An 18,938-nucleotide genomic window follows, 5' to 3' on the forward strand; every position below is an offset into this window, starting at 1 on the left:
AGGCGAGGGGGAGGATGTTGAGTGGAAGGATGGGGCAATTAAAAAACAGTGCAAGACAAAAGTAAATAAAAGAAACAAGAAAGTCATGGATTTCTGGAGAAAACAAAATGAAATACAAGCAGTAATTGTTTTAAATTAACATGTTTTCTTTTTTAGCAATGCCAATTAGCTTTGTGAAATTTCTGACCGTTAAAAATCTCATAATTGCTATGATTATATCAGTGGAAACACTTGCATCTGCAGCTTTTGTTTAGTCATTTCTTTAAGTAACGCAAGACCAAAAGAAAAAAGCTGAGCGATCTGATCCGTTTTAACCAATGAACTTGACCGATGAGACGAGGTCGTGACCAGAATTGGCCATAAATCAAAGTGCGAAACCTTTCCTGGCTGCTACAAATTGACGTCCTTCATTAAGCGTGGAACTAACACAAGCAGCTGTCACGGGAGCAGTGACGAAAGACGCCTCTTTAAGTTGCACCGGCGAGGAAATCGCAGTGCTCAAGGATGTCGCCGAGACTCGTTTGTTGTGTCTTTCTGGAGAGTTTAATTATTTTGGTTCTATTGCTCCACTTGGAAGCAACACCCCGCTACTAGAGAAGCATCTGCTGCACTTTGAGCTGTTCTGGATGTTCAACAAAGGGCAGTAATAATTAACGGGAGAACAAAATGCTTTTCACTATTCTATTTTATCGCTGAATGACATATGAACGCTGGCAACAACCAAAACAGAAAACAAGTAGGTCAATAGCAGTTTGCCAAAGGCAGAGAGGGAGCGACATTAAAAAGAATGATAGAAAAGGTTGTTGTTTTGGAAGGAGGGGAGTAAATGTGTAGTGATGAGTGGGGGGAGGGAGGGGAGAGCAGCACATACCAACACTAAACTCCAGATGTTCAGATCGGCCGTTTTGCTGGATTTTTTTGTGTCCCGGTGCAGCTGAAGCACGCTGTAGCTGCAGAGGGTAAACTGCACACCGACCCCCCCGTTGCCCCCCCCCACATCCAGTCCACATGTTTGTGCATGCATATGAGAGGTCAAACACAGAAGTGACATCACACGCATGACACGCAATGCGGATGGGATGGAGCAAAGCCAGCCTCAGCACGGGAGTGCCCCTCATTAGTGATGGGGGTGGGGTAGGGTGGAGGTGGGGTGGAGGAAGCAGCAGGCAGGTATGAAGGTGAGGAAGTCATTTTTAATAGGAATAATGATATTAAAGTCATCCAAATTCAAATTAAATATGTTTTCCCTTTGGAATGAGTAATAAACCATCAGATTAATGTGACACATTTTTATTTTGTCAAATATAAGCAATAAAAACAGAAATGAGTAAAAATAAAGCGTTTCTCACCTAAGATAGCAGTCGGCACAAAGGGATCTGCCCAAAAAACCCCAAACAGGTGCAGAAGTTGAAGGAGAGAGAGAGAGGGTGTAAATAAAGAAAAGAGAATGCACCAAAAATAAATAAATAAATAATACATCAGTAAAAGAAATTTTTTTGGTTCTCTGCCAAACAACACCAGAAAGGAAAAGCTAATTAAACAGTGAGTTGAGCTGGTTATAAATCTAGTTGGCCTTTACTTCATCTAATCAATGAGCCGTGAAGAATTTACGTAAGACACACAATCATGGATATTATTTGAAGTCGTAACCGAACCGCTAAAACCCATCTCACTGGCAGATTCATCAGAGGTTCATTTATCTGCCTCATTGAAATAAACTATGTTAAAACACATTTTAAACACGTTGAGCAAATGTTACACCATTAGCTTGTAACTTACACGAGAAAGAGGCTGTGAAACTCACTAAAACTGGTCCGAAAGCATTGTCTGGCATTAATCTGATGTGGCACCTAACTTTCCTTGTTTCATGTTATCCGAGTTCGTCAACTTCACCTTTGGAACTGCAAGAGAAGCATTTCACTTCTGCAAAATTAGGAACGAAAGGAGTGTGATTACCTGGGTAGTATGAGTTGGTGGGGAGGGAGGAAGCCAGGGTGTTGCCTTTTGGGAGCGTAAAAGACGAGGGAGACGATGCAGCTTAAGGGAGAGAAAGAGAACACACAAAAAAGCAATAGTTATCTAAAAATGCACTGCAGGAAAAAAACAAGAGAAGTAAACAAACCCTTGACTGCAAAAGATCTGAAATGATCTCACTTACCTGCTATTAAAAAGCTTCTCATTGTCTTGCTTACATTCATCCCAGACCTTGAACTAACTCTCCTACATTTGCCCACAAACACGTGCATCTGTGAGATCTGAGCAAACATCGGACAACTCAGCTGATCTGACACTTTTCTGAAGATTCATTTATATTTTTTATTTGTTTTTACTTTCTTTCCTGCACATATTAAGCTACATCATTTTTCATTTTCTGCAAGGCAAAAGGAAGTCACAATGCAGACATTCAAATCTTCCAGGGACTTGTTGCCTTCTTCTGTTTGCTGCTCAAAGGGAGCAACATTATTTAGTTTATTATTATTTATTTTTTATTATTATAACACAAAGCCTTGATGTTATCATTGAGCATCTCCACCTTGGACTGATGTAGCATGCATGCATGCGGCATTCCTTCTATGTTTTCCATATAAAAGAATATTTTTTTGGGTTTCTTTAAAATAACTCTTTTTTTTAACAGACACGCGTCTGTCTTTTAAGTTTGAAGATGTTGACTAAAACTAAATCTGTGAAGTGAACTGTAATGATTATCTAATTAAATTCACAAAATATTTTTATCAAATACAGAAAAAAACTGGTTTGTTAAGCTAAGATAATCTAGAATTATCTCAGCCTTTTTAGCTAAACACATTCCTACGTTTCTTAGATCTGTTTAACAGGATTAGTACATTCATCTAACTCTTTTTAACCCTTGACTAGTCTTCTACCTCCTTGAGGAATATCTATGTACTACAGGACATAAATGCCAGTTGTATTTTGGCATTGTTGTGATTTTGTATGTTTATAATAATTAATGGTTTTATTGACATTAAAAACCAGACATAAATTTGACGAATTGAGCAGAATTTTTGCATTCTGTTAAACACAATAAAACCAATGATATGGAGGCTGTGGCTCCATTTACTGGTAGCTAACCCAAAAATGTTGCATTTACTAACAATATGTTGTCAGTAATAGCAGGATAAACTAACTTAACCTTCCGTGATCCTGCGTACACTTATGAGGACAGTGGCTTCTTGCACTATAATATTTTATTCTCTTCATCTTAGCTAGTTTTTATTATTCAGAGACACTTTATTTTGACTTAAAATTTTAAAATGTTTAGTTTTTTTCTTTTCTTAGTCAATATTTTAATTGAATTTTATTTTATCTAAGTAATATTTGTTTACATTAATGGGAGTTGACTAATATGTAATTGTTGGAATACATACATACATACATATATATATATATATATTTATATATATATATATATATATATATATATATATATATATATATAGTATCTAGCTTATATATATACATATATATATATATATATATATATATATATATATATATATATATATATATATATATATATATATATATATATATACTATATATATATATATATGTGTATATATATATATGTATATATATAAGCTAGATTCCTGGAGCCCTTGATGCAAGGACTCATGGGGAAATAATTTATTTATTCTTTTTCCACACTATCAGTTTGATTGATAAATCTTTAGGGCTTGTCCGTCTTTTAACATAAAAATGAAAACTCGTCTTAAATTTCAGCTAATAGCATTTATAGACAACAGTGATTTGTTCCTAGATTTCACTAATTCACCAATAAATAGTAAATAAAAGTATGTCAACTACATCATGTTGACCTATGCTGAATGATTTTTCTTCTAAAATGTGTCCAAAAGTCCAAAAAGTGCTTGTAGTTGCATTACAGGACAATGTGAAAGTGATGTATGCAGCATGGGTCGTGTAGGAACTCAGGTTACTGTAAAGTAGTTCTCAGATTGTCATCGTCTCATCGTCCGGTGTCAACACCAGTACCAATCCAAGCAGGCTTTGGGTAATGAGGGCAGTATATTTGAGAAGATAATCTGTCATCCATGATGTTTTGAGCCAGAGTGACACTCCTGACAGTAATGTGAGGTCAGAAAGAGTGAGAGGGCTTCACTGTGACAGGCGGAGCTGGAAAATGATGCATTTAAATGGTTGGCGCAGGCGGAGTGAGGGCCAGATTTGAACATCGACACTAACAGACAGTTAATCAAGGTCAGAGCATCTTTGGGGCTCAGCTCCTGGAGGGGTGCAGACACAGAGGCTGCTGTGGATTTTTAATCTGATGGTTTTGCCAGGGATTACAGCAGGTCAAGCCCTGGGTGCCGACTTAACTCAGCTGTCTATCAACAAAGTATTGAGTTGGACTCGGGACAGAGAAATTAATAGATTTGCAGGAAGAGAGCAAATCAAATACGTTGTTTGTTTCCTAAATGGCTTGTTCACAGCGTGGCGCTGAGTTTACGACCTCGAGACAGACGTTTTGTGCTTTTAATGTTTACTGATAAGCTTTGTGGTCTGATTTGGGATTTCAGGATGTCTTGATTATTGATCCGGTCCCTTCAGACCGTTAACAAGCTTTAGCACAACGTCCACGGGCACACAGCCGACAGAACAATTCATTTGGTTTAATTAGAGGATTGCAGATTTAGATTAGAAATTACTTTGACAACTTAAAGAACTTTAAAAGGGATTCCATGTTAAGAGTATGTGTGTGTGTGTGTGTGTGTGTGTGTGTGTGTGTGTGTGTGTACCCTTGAGAGTACATGGGGCAGACATATGAATAACATCTTATCTTTTCAAAGTTGTTACCATTGTGCTTGATTTCATTAGTTATTTTCAAAGTACACATTTTACATTTTCTTTCACAGTACATTTTGACTTGTTGAAGTTTCAGAATAAAATAAATGATCAAAAACAAAAGTTGTGCTGTAGTTCTTCATAAAATAGGTGTCAGCACTAATGAATTCACATAACTGATGTAAAATTAAAAGAAAAATTAATATTAATGAGAAGATAATTTAAGTTCTCTCTAGTTCCATTTTATCCTTTTCTTTTTACCTTTTTGGGGAATTTTGTCATTCCAGATTTAGCTTTAAACAAGAAGGCTGAAAAAATATGATAAAAAATCAATTTAATTTTTAAAAAGTTTACACATCACTAGTATGTGTTATTTTATATTATAATTAATAACATTTTTACATTATTACAAAGGAAAACACTTCTTTTTTAGAACTAAAACAAAGTCTAAACATTTTAGAAGATACTTTAGGACATTTCTAGATCAACTGTTTAACAGTAAAAGTGCAGAGGCCCAGAAAATGTTTCCATTATTGAAAGTTTCATATTTACATAATTTGTTTTATTTCGTTTTTTTTTTAAGTAAAAAATATTTCTTTACCCTAAAATCTTGATAAAGTCCAAAGGCTTTTGTTGATCAGCAACCAGGATGAGAATGATGGAACATTTAGAGAAGATGCAAGACTTGAAGCTTCTGACCCCAAAAAACAATAACAGTAAGGACTTCTAACCCTGGCCATGGCTGGTTGAGTTGTACAAACGTTGTGTAGGAACAACATAAACTCAGATATAGCTACTTATATCAACTTAATGGTGCTTGTTTTTATGATTTTCCACAATCAAAGCTAAAATGTGGGTCTTTGGAAACCCTCATTTCAATGTTTCTGGAGATCACGGACCTTCATCTGGTTCCCACTGGATAAGATGGACCTAAAGCTTCGTGACAGTGATGCTGATCGATGAAACTGGGTACTCGACTAATTGTTTTCTTGTAATCATGGGGCTGACTTCACCCAAAAAGATTAACCCAGCTCGTTATCGCAAGATAACAAAATGATCAGGAGAAAACCAGGTCAAAATAATGATTATTGTCCAAATGGTCATTATCAGCTTCCGTACAAGGCCAAATCAGAAAAATTGGCTCCATCCTGCCTGGTGTTTGTCTCTTACCTCTGCCGTTGACGGTGAGAGTGCACTCGCTGCGCCCGTTGAGCGTGAGCGTGCACTCGCTGCGCCCGTTGAGCGTGAGCGTGCACTCGCTGCGGGTGTTCAGCGTGTGGTTGTGCGTGTCCATGAAAGACAGCGCCTCGTCACAGTTGGTCCCCTGCTCCGTGTAGCTCTTGTCCATGGAGTTGACCATCACCGTCATCTCCTGGCGGGTGCTGTTCAGCGTCTCCTTTCGCTTCTTGGCCAATTTTCTTCATAGAAGGGGGAGAACATGAAAACAAACAATCAGACAAAGGAAGAGCGTGGGTCCTTAAACTGATCAGATATGAAGCGGGCAGCAGTGACTCATAGATGTAATGAGATAGCTGTGCTAATGTTCCTTAGGCTCTGGTCACATTAGGTTTTATTAGGTACCAGATGCTTTCTCAAGCAAAAAAAAAAAAAAAGATGAATCCTTGAGAATGAGGAAAGGTGTGACACTAACCCAAATACATCAGTGCTGCTGATGATTTAAAATGAGCTTTTAGCAATTTAGGGTAGAAGTATAAAAGTAGTCAACCTGCTTTTATTGACCTACTTCAAGCTTCCAGTCTACCAGCACTCTGCCCCGATCAAACATCATTACACCTTTGTATTCGGACTAAACACACATTCAGGCCTGCACACAAATACCTTTAGCAAAAGACTATTCTTTTGTGAAAGCTGATGTGCAACAAGCTAAAGTACAGAATCAAAGACCATTTGTCTGTTTGGGGTTTGGGTCAATCCACGTGCAATACTTAAGCCTTTTTATTCAAAACACCAAACAATGGCTCACAAACATTTGCTGTTTTGACTCAAGACTCCCAGACAATCCTCTCCATTGATTGGTTCAGTGTCTCCCCACATTCTGGTACAAGGAAATCTTTCATTGATTTTTTTAGACATCATGCTTTTAGTCATGGAAATGTTGGATATTTGGTTTGAAATATTGACAGTAATGCAAGTTCATCCAGTCGATAGATGACCTGAGGTCCTTTAATGTTTTGTACATAAATTCATGGTAACTAGAAGTTTTCTGTTACTTAATTAGAGCATCTTGTATCTAAGAGGAAAACGCTATCCATATGAATTCACTTATGCCCCTTCGTAAACTAATAGTTTAAAAAACAAGAATCTAGGATGCTAAAATACTTAAGAGTAACACTATTGTTAGACATTTGTTATTTTAAAAAGATTATTTGTTCAAATTTCTCATTTGTTATATTTATTTTAGGCCTAGTATAAAACCATTTATTTTTTCCTATTTGTAAGTTTCTTTCTTTAAAGTTGCACTTGAATGCCAACAAACAAGCTTTATTTTATTTTCTTCAGGTTTGGGAGGTCATCTTCATCCCAGAATGATAATAAAGCTGGTATCTTATATGAAACACGACTGCAATATACACATTTTCCACTGAACTTAACATTTTGGTATGTGAAAATTGACTTGCTGCAAAAATGCATAGTTTCAAACATGCAAAGTGTCTTTTTTTTCATTCCATTCAGTAATTTTTTGCACAAGACCTGTCTGTCAGATTCTCTACTTGACAGGTGACAAACTGCGATCTATTTTCATTTGGCCTGCGAACTCAAGTATCAAAAATAAATATATTAAAACTGGCCTGTCGGCCGATTTTGCCACAAATACTTTAAATCCCATAGTGCTACGCGGTTTTAGCGCGTCAACAGAAACGCCCCTGTAGCGTTATTAAGATCCTATTGTCTGCCCTTAACAGCTGCCTCTTCACACAGTAACAACGTGTAGGAATCACCAAGGTCGGAAGCTGGGTTCAGTATGTTTACATTCCAGGAGAAGAGACAGAAGAAGAGAAGAAGAACGCTTTCCATTAATTAATCAAAGTACTTTATTCGTGATAAAGCTAATCAAAGTATATATTGATCAATAATAATCAGGTGAATGATCTGTGAAATAAAGATGTCATGAGTTATGTGTTTAATGAATAAACAGGACTGCACCAGACAGACTGATCTACAATAACATGGAAACGCATGACACATTGTTCTCAACCAATCAGAACTTTCGTCTGTCGTAGGGCAGAATCTGGGTTGTTTAATGAAGTTGTCCAATCTGGTTTACTAAGATTTGTAAACAACTAGGGGATATAAAACAAGGCAACGCCATTTTATACTCAGTTCCATTTTAACCTCAGCTCTGTTCGATCTGAGTTCCAAAGGAGTTACATCATACTCTCAACGTAGTTTTCAACCAGCTCTCGATCCATCACCGCAAAAGAGAGGTGCAGCCTGGCCAGATGCACTTTCTACTTTAAGCTGAGAACTGTCAAGCTGGAGATTTCCGTCGTTTGAACAACAAGACGACGTCCCTTCAAAATAAGAGCTGAACTCGCTGACGCCTGCCGCTGCTACCGGAGTCGACCCTCAGACGGGCTTTGTAGTGCTGCGACCGCTGTTTCACCAGCTCCAGTACACCTGAAGGTCCGAGGACCTGGCATTTCCTGATCTACACGGGAGGCTCCACATGGTACGTAGTTACGGCAAAATGGCTGCTCATGTCATCAGCTTCTGAAGCCTCGTGGTAGCCTAGTCATAACAACCAGATTCGCTACGTCAGCCTAGAGATTCTGGACACACACACACACACACACACACCAACACGAAACATCCAAATCCATATGCATTCATCATTGAGATAGTCCTGGTAGATTGTAAGAATTCTTAATTATAGAAATTAAAGATTCTTAAACGATCCCAACTCTCTCTCAGATTTCTTGTCTCTCAGTCAATACAGAGTGTTTAAGTAAACTCCCTGATGATAAAAACAACCACTTCTGATTATAATGTTTAGATCTAATTACAGTGTATAAATATACAAACTACAGATCACTACACCCCCTTCCTTTCTGTTTACAGTCATTAGCATCCATGCTAGTATCTGCATCTGCAGCGTTACTCTCCTCAGTCTCGGACAAACTGAAGACACTCCTCTTAGCGCCAAATTTTTCAGCTATTTGCCGACTCTGAACCCCAGAAATGGAGACTTAAATTGTTCAGTAGTCTGTTTGTGGCTGATAAAGTGCACCAACAAACTTCCAGACCAAGATGATTTAACTTCTGTGTAGCGACACGCTCAAATCATTATGACTCTGTGGCAGCTGCCAGGGCGATATTTGACTTTTTCTACATTTTGGCGTTGACCGATTAAAAAGTTACGCACATCATCAGACAGCCTGGTTCTGTCTGGGCGTCAGAGAGCCTAACAGCGTTGCCACCATATTGGGACTCTTCAAACCCAACTGGAGACAACACAGAGTGAGCAGCTATGCCTGATTTTGTGCATCCTACTTTTGCAACAAGTAGCATACTATTATAAACAAGTCACGTAGGATTACTATTGACTTTTCGAGGCTACCTGTTGGGAAATGAGTTTTCTCCACAAGGTGGCTGGGCCTCTCCCTTAAAGATAGGGTGAGAAGCTCGGTCATCCGGGAGGGGCTCGGAGTAGATCCGCTGCTCCTCCACATCAAGAGGAGCCAGTTGAGGTGGCTCGGGCATCTGGTCAGGATGCCTCCTGGACACCTCCCTGGTGAGATTTTCCGGGCACGTCCAACCGGGAGGAGGCCTAAAGGAAGACCCAGGACACGGTGGAGGGACTATGTCTCTCACCTGGCCAGGGAATGCCTTGGGATTCCCCAAGAGGAGCTGGCCAAAGTGGCTGGGGAGAAGGAAGTCTGTTCTTCTCGACTTAGGCTGCTGCCCCCATAACCCGACTCCAGATGAGCAGAAGAAAATGGATTGATAGATGGATTTAAATTTATTTAGTTTATCTGTTTTTTAAATATCGTGCCATACTGTATGGCAAATTTTGTGAAAAAGCATAATAAAATGTGCTTTGAGTTTGGTAAACATCTTCCTCAGTAGGAAGAAATGCACTGGGGGTGAATGCAGAACCATCCAAGATGGTGGCTTACTGCTACGACAGCTCCAAAGGGCAGTGCCCGTCCACGGAACGTCTACGTATTTGTCTGTGATTTAGGCTCCTGAATAACACCTACAAAATAAGTGCTCTAATAATGATTTTATCAGCAATAGAAAGACCAATATCGGTCGTCCTCAAAACTCTACGATAAAAACCTGATCCATTTAGTTTATTATTTAAGTTATCATTTAGAAGTTTAACTCAGCTTTCAAATTTTGAATAAGACACAGTTGATTTTTGTTCATCAGAAATCAACAAACAAGCAAAAAAGTGCAACATAACAAAGCCTTGTTTGTCTTGAAATAAAAACTCTTATTTGAATTAAGGGCTTTTATTCTAACTGGTCTGTCCAGTAAACTAAAGCTGCAAAACTTTAATTTTGGTGGGAAATTCAGTTTCACTCAGTGATTTGGAGACATCAATTTATCATAAAGATGTTTTCCATGCACCGTGTTGAGGTATCTCATATTGTCACATATGCTTTGGAACAACAAACAGCTGGAGTCCTGCAGCAGTAGTCCTATTTGATGCCTGCCGTTGTTCTGTAGCTGGAGGGGAGTGAGTGGTGTAAAAATTAACTATGGCAACCCTCACACTGCTTCTCTCACTTTGTTTCTCTCTGCGTGACCCCCTTCCCTATTTGAATTGAAGCCTCTCTCACGGACAACTGCTGTCTAATGATGCTCCCCCGCTGCTTTGTTTTCGCAAATCTCCTCAGTTTACTCAATTTTGTCACTGTCTCGTGCCATATGGCAACAGCCTCCCGCTGCCTTCAAACAGTTGTTTGCTCTGAAGGCCACGGCGTGAAGCTAATAGTGGATCCATTCTTCAGAAAGACGAGTGACAAAGTGGTGCCATCGCGCCACGCTGGACCCACTTTTTGTCTTTAATCTGCAATTAGAGTGAGGAACAAAATGGCAATTTTGTCGCTCCTTTTACCATTATATCTTCATAATGTAGTAAGGAGTGGGGGGGGGGGGGGGACTGTGCACACCCCAGGCAATATTTAGACTGATTCAGCACTGTGCGCACTCATGGAGAAGACTATTAGGGAGTCCGGTTATAAAACCGTACCACTGTTTTTATTTCAGCTCCTGCTAAAAGCGTGGGCTTCCTCTATCCGGGCCTGTGTGACAGCCGATGTGAGAGCATTGAAGATAAATGAGAGTGAGCAGACACCAGTGGAAGCACCAGTAATGCTGGGATGTTTGCAAGGCACTGTGGGTGTTAGATGAAGATTAATTGGCATGCTATTCTCTTCTCATTTGTGAAAGGGGGAAAAAAAGAATGATCAAGGACTATAATACAGTGTCTGATGTGCAGAGAGAGAGAGTAGAAGAGGAAGTGTACGGTGCATTGATGAATGAGGCCATTTATGAACTTCCTAGATTGTTGCTGTAAAGTAGCACAGGCACGATCTTAACAGGAGCCACTGTTTACAAAAAATACAATCCAACATTTCAGATGGACAAAAAGTAACACTAGATATTTTATTTTCATTTATTTTCTATTTTAAGTTTTACAAGTTTTTTATTTTAAGTTGTATAAGTTTAAGCTAGCTCTTTAACATTGATCTTAATTATTGTTGAGTTAGAAACTTGACCAGTTTCATATTTGACACAACTCTGCAGCCTCTGCTGACCTAAAACTGCATTTGATTTTTTTGTGGAGCGAGCAGGTGCTCTATAGGTGGCGCTCTTTACCTGCTTAGGGCCGTGATGTACTTGCTTGTTAACCTCACATTGGTTCAGGCAGCAGGCTGCGTCTTTGCTCAGATACATGCTGTTGCATGGCACTGCACTGTAGTGCTGGAGTGTTCCATTAGAGGGCGCACTAGAGATGTCAGACCAGATAGTCGGGTTTGTGGGAACGACCAAAACAAACATGGTGTCCAAAAAAGATCTCAGTAACTGGTTAATTTCGAGATCATGACAGAAAAAAAGACAGGAGCAGTATCGTAGATGTGTGAAAAACCTCTTTACCAGAAACGGAGTTGCTGTGATGAGTGTGTCTCACTTGTTTTGTCAACTCCACCTGCTGGTTACTCGTATATTGCAGCGTTCGGATGTGTTGTGTTAATTTCGGGGGAAGCGCACAAACGACGTTTCAAATCAATGCAAGTAACGTGTGGCAGCCATTCTAAACACACATTTGCGTCATCAAACAGCTGATATATCACGACCGTTAGCAGCTGTCAGCTGTAATGCTAGCAGCTAGCATTTTCAGTTCACTGATCATCAATAAAAAGCACAAGAAGAAGTAGTTTGCTTTTTCTGTTGGCATCATGGCTGAGCCTGGAAGTGAAAGTAAGAGAGTAAAGTCTGGAGTTGGAGCAAAGAGCTAAAACCAGAATGAACATTGACGCGGCTAGTTTGAGGGAGCTAAAGGAGGCTACAAAATCACGCATTGATGGTGACCTAGCTTTGTTGCTCTTGAACTCGTGAGTAACAATACTATTTGCCCAAATTGGGCATTTGTGGATCGTTTTACTTTGTGGTTTAGTTTAATAGATGGCTCATGTTAGTGTTAACTTGTTGTTAGCGCTAGCTGCAGCAGGATTGTTTACAGTGTTGTAAGTAGTAACGCTGTTTAAATATAACAGCGTTACTAACGGCATTCTTTTTTAGGTAACGGAATAATCTAATTAATTACTTTTCCCACTGTTGCAACGCCGTTACCATTACTGGGGACGGAAGGTTGTGCGTTACTATGTGTTTGTCGAACGTTGAGCAACAGTGTGAGGCTTTCTGACCGCCACACTTCAGCTGCAGCCAGGGAGAGAGAGGTGTCGGTAACACACTTACAAACACGATGATGATTGGCCGGGTGGGAGGAGACCCTCACTGTCTCAGTCGCTGCCTGCTGTAGACCCAACAGAGCAGTGATGGGAATAATGCCGTTTAAAATAACTGTGTTACTAAAAAAATATTTCTTTCAGTAACGAGCAAACTAATTAATTACCTTCTTTTAACGAAACAATCATTTCTGTTACTGATAAGGAAATGCGTGTGTTAAGCGGCGCGGTGTGTTGAAGCTGTCATCAGCTGATCAGGAGATAAAGAGGTACATGTTTTCATCCAAGCGCATCGCGGCCCATGAAGAACGAGGAAGACGTGATGAATATCTATGGCTGCAGACCTGCAGATTCGCTGCTGCAACAGCAAATCTGCAGGTCTGCAGCCGTGCCCTTCTTAGCGTGACAGCGGGACATCCCGAAGGTCCGCTCACCTGTTCACCGCTCAGACGTCCTGATCTTCTACCTTCCTAGATCATCCAGCTGTAACCTGCTCCTGATCATATCTTTAGTCCCGCTGTAACACTGATGCATCAGTCTCAGACGTCATGGAGCTCAGGTGTTATTAGAACTACCTGTGTGTGTTTACCACCCAGCTTCAGCTCTTCTGTGGTTGGGTCTGACCCAAGTTAATAAATGTAAGTCCTCCATCAAGCTTGTGCCTCTTCTAGAGTCATTTTAAAGGATTTTATTTATTTATTTAACTGTTACTAGATTACCAGCAACAGAAATGCTACTAAAAACACAATTATGTGAAGCTGGAAAAATTAAAATGCTGTGCAAAATTACATTCATTTCTGTAATTTAACTAGACTGAGAGACCATTTAAAGGCTCGGGAACCTTTACAGGTGCTTCTATTTGCAATTTTAAATTTTAGCTGACTGGGGTCTTGTTAAATATCACACAGTGACCTTGTAATAGTCTAGATACGTGTAATGCTCCTGTTAGTAGTTCCTCCCGTTAAGTGCTTATTTATTTAAATTATTCAGGTTTATAAAAAACATTTGGACATACATTTTATTATGTTCCAGTCATTAGTCATTTATATTTCACTATTGTAGTAATTCTTGCATGCTTTAATAAAAAAAGTAACTAAGTAGTTATTTTTCTTGGTAATTAGTTACTCTTATAATCTTGTAACTCAGTTAGTAACTGAGTTACTTTCTTGACAAAGTAATCAGTAACTATAATTACTTTTTAAAAGAAACATTCCCAACACTGATTGTTAATGACAGTTGTAGTTCCACTTTTAATCAGTAGGTTACTTTAAAGAGCAAGTCACCCCCAAATCTTTATTTTTTTCCTGATAAACTATATAAATGCGTGTTTAATTGTGCTGCAGAAAAGTGTAGTCAATAGTTTTGAACTTTAGTGCATTTTCTGCCTAAAGCTGTCAGTGTTGTGTCACTGTCAGGTAAAAACTCTGCACTGCATGTGAATTGAAATCTGCCATCGCTATTGGTAAGAGGTACCCTAGAACATTAGCTGGTACCATATGATGTCACAATGTCGTTGTGAGCCTGTGTGTGTGTGTGTGTGTGTGTGTGTGTGTATTTGTTAGCGGCTCCGCCCTCTCGGTCTGCTAGGCAACAGCATTTGTTGCATTTTTCAAACAGGAAGTGGGAGCGGAGTAATACTCTGGTAGGGGGTGACTTGCTCTTTGAGTATGATTGCCTAAAGAAGAGTCTCCTTCAAGCCTCTGCCTGGAATTCTTGGAAAAAGGGAGAGTGCTAATGCAAAACGTCAAAAAGAAGTGTTTTCACCAAATGAAAATGGATTATTACTAACCAATCTATAACATTTCCCTTAACATGAGATTATACTACAAACTTTGACATTGCTTTTCATTTCCAATTACACCATTGTTGAAATTCCTGCAAGAAGGCCTCAGGCTTCACAGGGGAAAATTCTGTATATAACAAAAAAATTGATAAAAAACTGAGTAACGCTAAACCAGTGGTGATGTAAAGATTTAGAAAACAATGTTTGCATGAATCACTTTTAAACGTTTGACTGGAATTGCATTTAAAGCAGAAAAAACAACATGCTCACTGTACAATAATTTGCTTACATCTGACTATAGATTGAGACATCAGAGTTCACATGTTTGCAGAGGTAAAAACTTCAGTTTGCTAGAAATCAGCTGCAGATCAACACTCATCAGGCATGGCACATCTAGGAACTCTTAACGCAGTGAGTTCAGCTACAATAAAAATGAAGCTGCACAGATGTTTTTTTTAGACAGAACATGTGTTCAGTGGGAGTTAACGCTGCTGCCGTTTTTAAAAGTAGTGCTTCAAAACCTCAAGCTCAGCAGGGCGGGTCTCATTCCTGCATCAGAACCGTCTAATCCTTGTGACATGGTGACAACGGAGGCTTCATTAAATGATCCACACACACCGGTGGTGCATGTTTGTTTTAGCTGACTGACATCCAGCAGGGTGGGGCAACAGAAATGTTTTTGATTAACTCGGTGGGGGCATTTCACTGGCTGTTTGTACGGGGGCAATAATTCGAACCTCCCTCCATCTATGTTCAAACAGCTGTGTGTGTTTGGGTGTTATTATTCTACCTTTCAAAACAGAAGTCGTGTCAGTTTAAATGTTGCTTTTATTCGACACGTGGCTAAGAACATTAAGAGTCTGAGGTGTAACTCATCACGGGTCTAGAGAAAATGCATTTTGATCGGCTTGCACCTTATCTGTTGGTAGAAAACTTTCCTCATCTAAAGCGGCAGAAGCACAATCCAGCAACAACACCGTACATAGAAATCCTGCCTCAAAAAATCCTCAAAGTTGGGAATTCCAATAGCAAATTAAAAACTTTAATTTCCTCTCGTGGAAGTAAATAAAACCCTAAAACATTCCCCCTTTCCTACAAATGAAATATTTACATTTCCTTAAGCTATCCTGATATTTTTGTCTTTTTCATACTGTGCATCCTCCTGTCTTCCACTGCCTTGGGGGGTGCCACAAGGTTCTATTCTTGGGCCATTGCTGTTTTCTATCTACCTTCTGCCTCTGGACAATATCCTGAATCAGCATGGCCTGAGCTATCACATTTACGCTGATGACTGTCAACTATACGTAGAAATGGATGAGAAGAATGCAGGCTCGAAATTGGCTGCATGTTTAGATGACGTGAAGGGCTGGCTGGCATCCAACTTCTTAAAGTTAAACGAAAAGAAGTCTGAGATTATTGTTCTTGACCCCCGCAACCGCCATGGCTCTCACCCTGTTTGTGACCTTTTAACCCTTAACCCCAAACAGTGTGTGACGAGTCTCAGGGTCAAGCTGGATGCTGGAATCACAATGGCCCCACAGATAAACTCCGTAGTGAGGTCTTGCTTTTATCAGCTTCGCCGCCTTACTCGCCTCAGACGAATCCTGAAACGGAGGCATTTGGAGTCAGTCATCCATGCCTTCATTACCTCTCGCTTGGACTACGCAAACGCCCTCCTCGTTGGTGTTCTGGTATCTGCCCTGAATCGGCTGCAGGTCGTCCAGAACGCTGCTGCCAGGTTCTTGACGAGTACACACCGACGTAGCCATATTACCCCTGTCCTGGAACATCTTCACTGGATCCCTGTCATTTTCAGAGTGCAGTTTAAGTTACTGACCTTTGTATTTAAAGCTCTCAATGACCTGGCACCTCCCTATCTCTCTGACCTGCTCACTCCATATGTGCCCACCCGCACGTTGAGGTCGGCTGACCTTTTGTTGCTGTGCATGCCGCGAATGCGATTCAAATCGCGGAGTGAACGAGCATTTGTCCATGCTGCCCCAAAGCTATGGAACTCATTTACCATTGGAGTTCGGCAGGCTCCATCTCTGGTGGTTTTTAAATCTCGTTTAAAGACCCACTTTTACGCTTTGGCTTTTAGACAGTGACTCGTTTTAATGTTTTATTGTATCATTGTTTTAATGTGTTCTTAGTATTTATCATGTTTTATCTGCTTTTGATTGGGATTTTTATCCTCTGTTTTAGTTCTTTCGAATGGTTGTGTTTTGTTTTAGCCTGTGAAGCACTTTGGGCAGCTCCCGTGCTGCGTTTTAAATGTGCTATATAAATAAACTATGCTATGCTATGCTATACTTTAAAATCTGCCTCATTTTTGTTAAACCTTATCCTAGAACCCAGGCCGTCGTTTGCCAAACCAAAATTATTTTGCTCTGCATGTCAGTCTAGCCACGCTCCATTGGAACCTCCGCAGCCCCAGCTAGTATTTTTGCAGGCCAATCATAGCGCTCTTTCTGCCAAATTGGTGGCAACTCAGTGAAATTACAATGGCGACAGCATCGTAGCGGACCAATCACAGTGTTCTGTTGGTTTGGTGGGACAATCACGGCACTCTGTTGCTGAGTGAGATGTTTATGAACACACAAAAATGGGGAAGTCTCATTTGAAACGGCTTTGGCCTCAACTTTGGACTATTTAGACTTGGGCTTTTCTTTGAGTCCAGCAGATAGAGGTACTCAGGTTTATTTAAAATAAAGATGTACTGTATTTGTATCTTTGATGGAGTATGGACTCGTTGACTGACATCCGTAGCTGTGAGTACATCACATTGTTCATTGTCCAATAGCATGCAGAGACCGTTTGAAAGACAACCGTAGATCACGCCTCACGACTGAGAGCCGTCAATCGGTCGTGGCCAGACTATTTATTCACATACAGGATGGCTTGTCAGGCTAGCAAAACCTGTCATAAATTGGCCATACAATTGTGATTCAGCAAAACATTTTGGGATCAAGAATATACAAGAGTCAAACACAGGAAGAATTTAAGCTTTTGTCAATTTATTGCATTAAGAAATAAAAAACAGCTTTGCTTTAAAACAATTTCCTAATGTTGGAGGTGGTGAGAAGTCAGGAAGGGACAATTAGTAATTTCATTGTTCTAATGCAGGATTCTTTTGGGAATCTTTGATTAAACACCACTAACTACCTCAGAAATAACAACACAGTCTTCTAATCAATAGCTCTATAGTTTAACCATTTTCAGGATAAGAAATACCAAATGTATCTAGATAAAACTGAACTATTTATCGTCTGATGTTATAAAAAGTGTTTAAGGCTCAGACGCTCCCGCTTGAGGATGTAGAAGTCAGCTGGAGTAGAAAGTGGCAGAAGACGGCAGGATTTGGAGTCTTATTTCCTGATATTTGGACATCTAGTCTCTGATTGGCTAACACCACTGATTTTGAATGCTCTGCAACGTTGACGTTTCATCTCCACAAATAACACAAGCGTGGAGGAGTTCTGCTGTGTGGTGAAGGTGCTAATGCTAACGATTAGCTTCTACTAGCTGAAACACTCTCTGCTGTTTCCTGGACACTAAACCAACAACAACCTTCCCTGTTGTGAGTCTAGCTGTGTGAGTCCACTAAGTGACAGCGTGACGTAGATCTGGTAAGATTTTCTGAATCGAGCGTTTTTCTGTTATTTTTTAATTGGAAGCTAATGCTGGAAACGGGTGAAGGAAACCATTTGTCATGCTGAGCAGGAGGTTAGGACCCAAAAACGCAGAACATCAGATAACTCAAGACAGGAGCGGATGTAAAGAAGTAATTTCTTTATTTTTAAGGCGGAGGCTTAATCCTGCGGTCAAAAACAAAACAGGAGCTCAAAACATGAGCACGGACTCAGGCAAAACATGGGAGGGAACAGAACAGCACAGACACATACAATGGACCGACAAACACTGAAGGATAAGTTAGGGTTTTTAAACACAGAGGGAGGTGATCAGGGGAACAGGTGACAGGTGTGAGTAGTGAGAGCTGGAGGGAAGGCAGGTGCATAAAATAACCTAAATGGGGGACAGAAACAAGCAGGAAGGCAGATAAACCTAAACCTATAAAACACGGATAACTAAACTTAGAGACTGAGGGCAAATATAAACAACTAATAACTAGAGGGATGAGGAGAACTAATATGAAATAAAGTAGGGACTAACAGGGAGTGATTAGGAGGACACCTGAGGGAAGCTTAGAGAGAGCTGGGGATAATAAAGAAGACACAAGAGGAGAACCTGGAGAGAGAGTAGGAGGGGCGGGGGACGAGAGGGACACAGAACAAGACAGGAGCACAAGGACGCTGAATAGGAGACACATGGGGAGGACGCAGCATGCAGAACATGACACCGTTTTCATGTTCAGCATGTATGTTATCTCAGAA

The 18,938-nt window shown here is 40.0% G+C and overlaps 1 protein-coding gene across 7 annotated transcripts in view; it reads right to left on the minus strand.

Annotated features, from left to right (window-relative positions):
• ptprma (protein tyrosine phosphatase receptor type Ma) overlaps nt 1-18,938 on the minus strand; it is a 244,746-nt gene that overhangs the window by 47,067 nt on the left and 178,741 nt on the right. For 5 of the 7 annotated variants that reach the window (XM_070541591.1, XM_070541590.1, XM_070541592.1 and 2 more), the window contains 3 exons: nt 5,992-6,239; nt 1,957-2,037; nt 1,350-1,376 (listed from right to left, as the gene is read on the minus strand). In XM_070541591.1, the coding sequence (XP_070397692.1) occupies nt 1,350-1,376; nt 1,957-2,037; nt 5,992-6,239 (356 nt within the window). The remainder of the gene's footprint in view (nt 1-1,349; nt 1,377-1,956; nt 2,038-5,991; nt 6,240-18,938) is intronic. The other 2 variants (XM_054742532.2, XM_054742539.2) reach the window with 1 other exon arrangement.

The sequence above is a fragment of the Nothobranchius furzeri genome, chromosome 11 (genome assembly GCF_043380555.1).
Source record: "Nothobranchius furzeri strain GRZ-AD chromosome 11, NfurGRZ-RIMD1, whole genome shotgun sequence".
Taxonomy (NCBI): domain Eukaryota; kingdom Metazoa; phylum Chordata; class Actinopteri; order Cyprinodontiformes; family Nothobranchiidae; genus Nothobranchius; species Nothobranchius furzeri.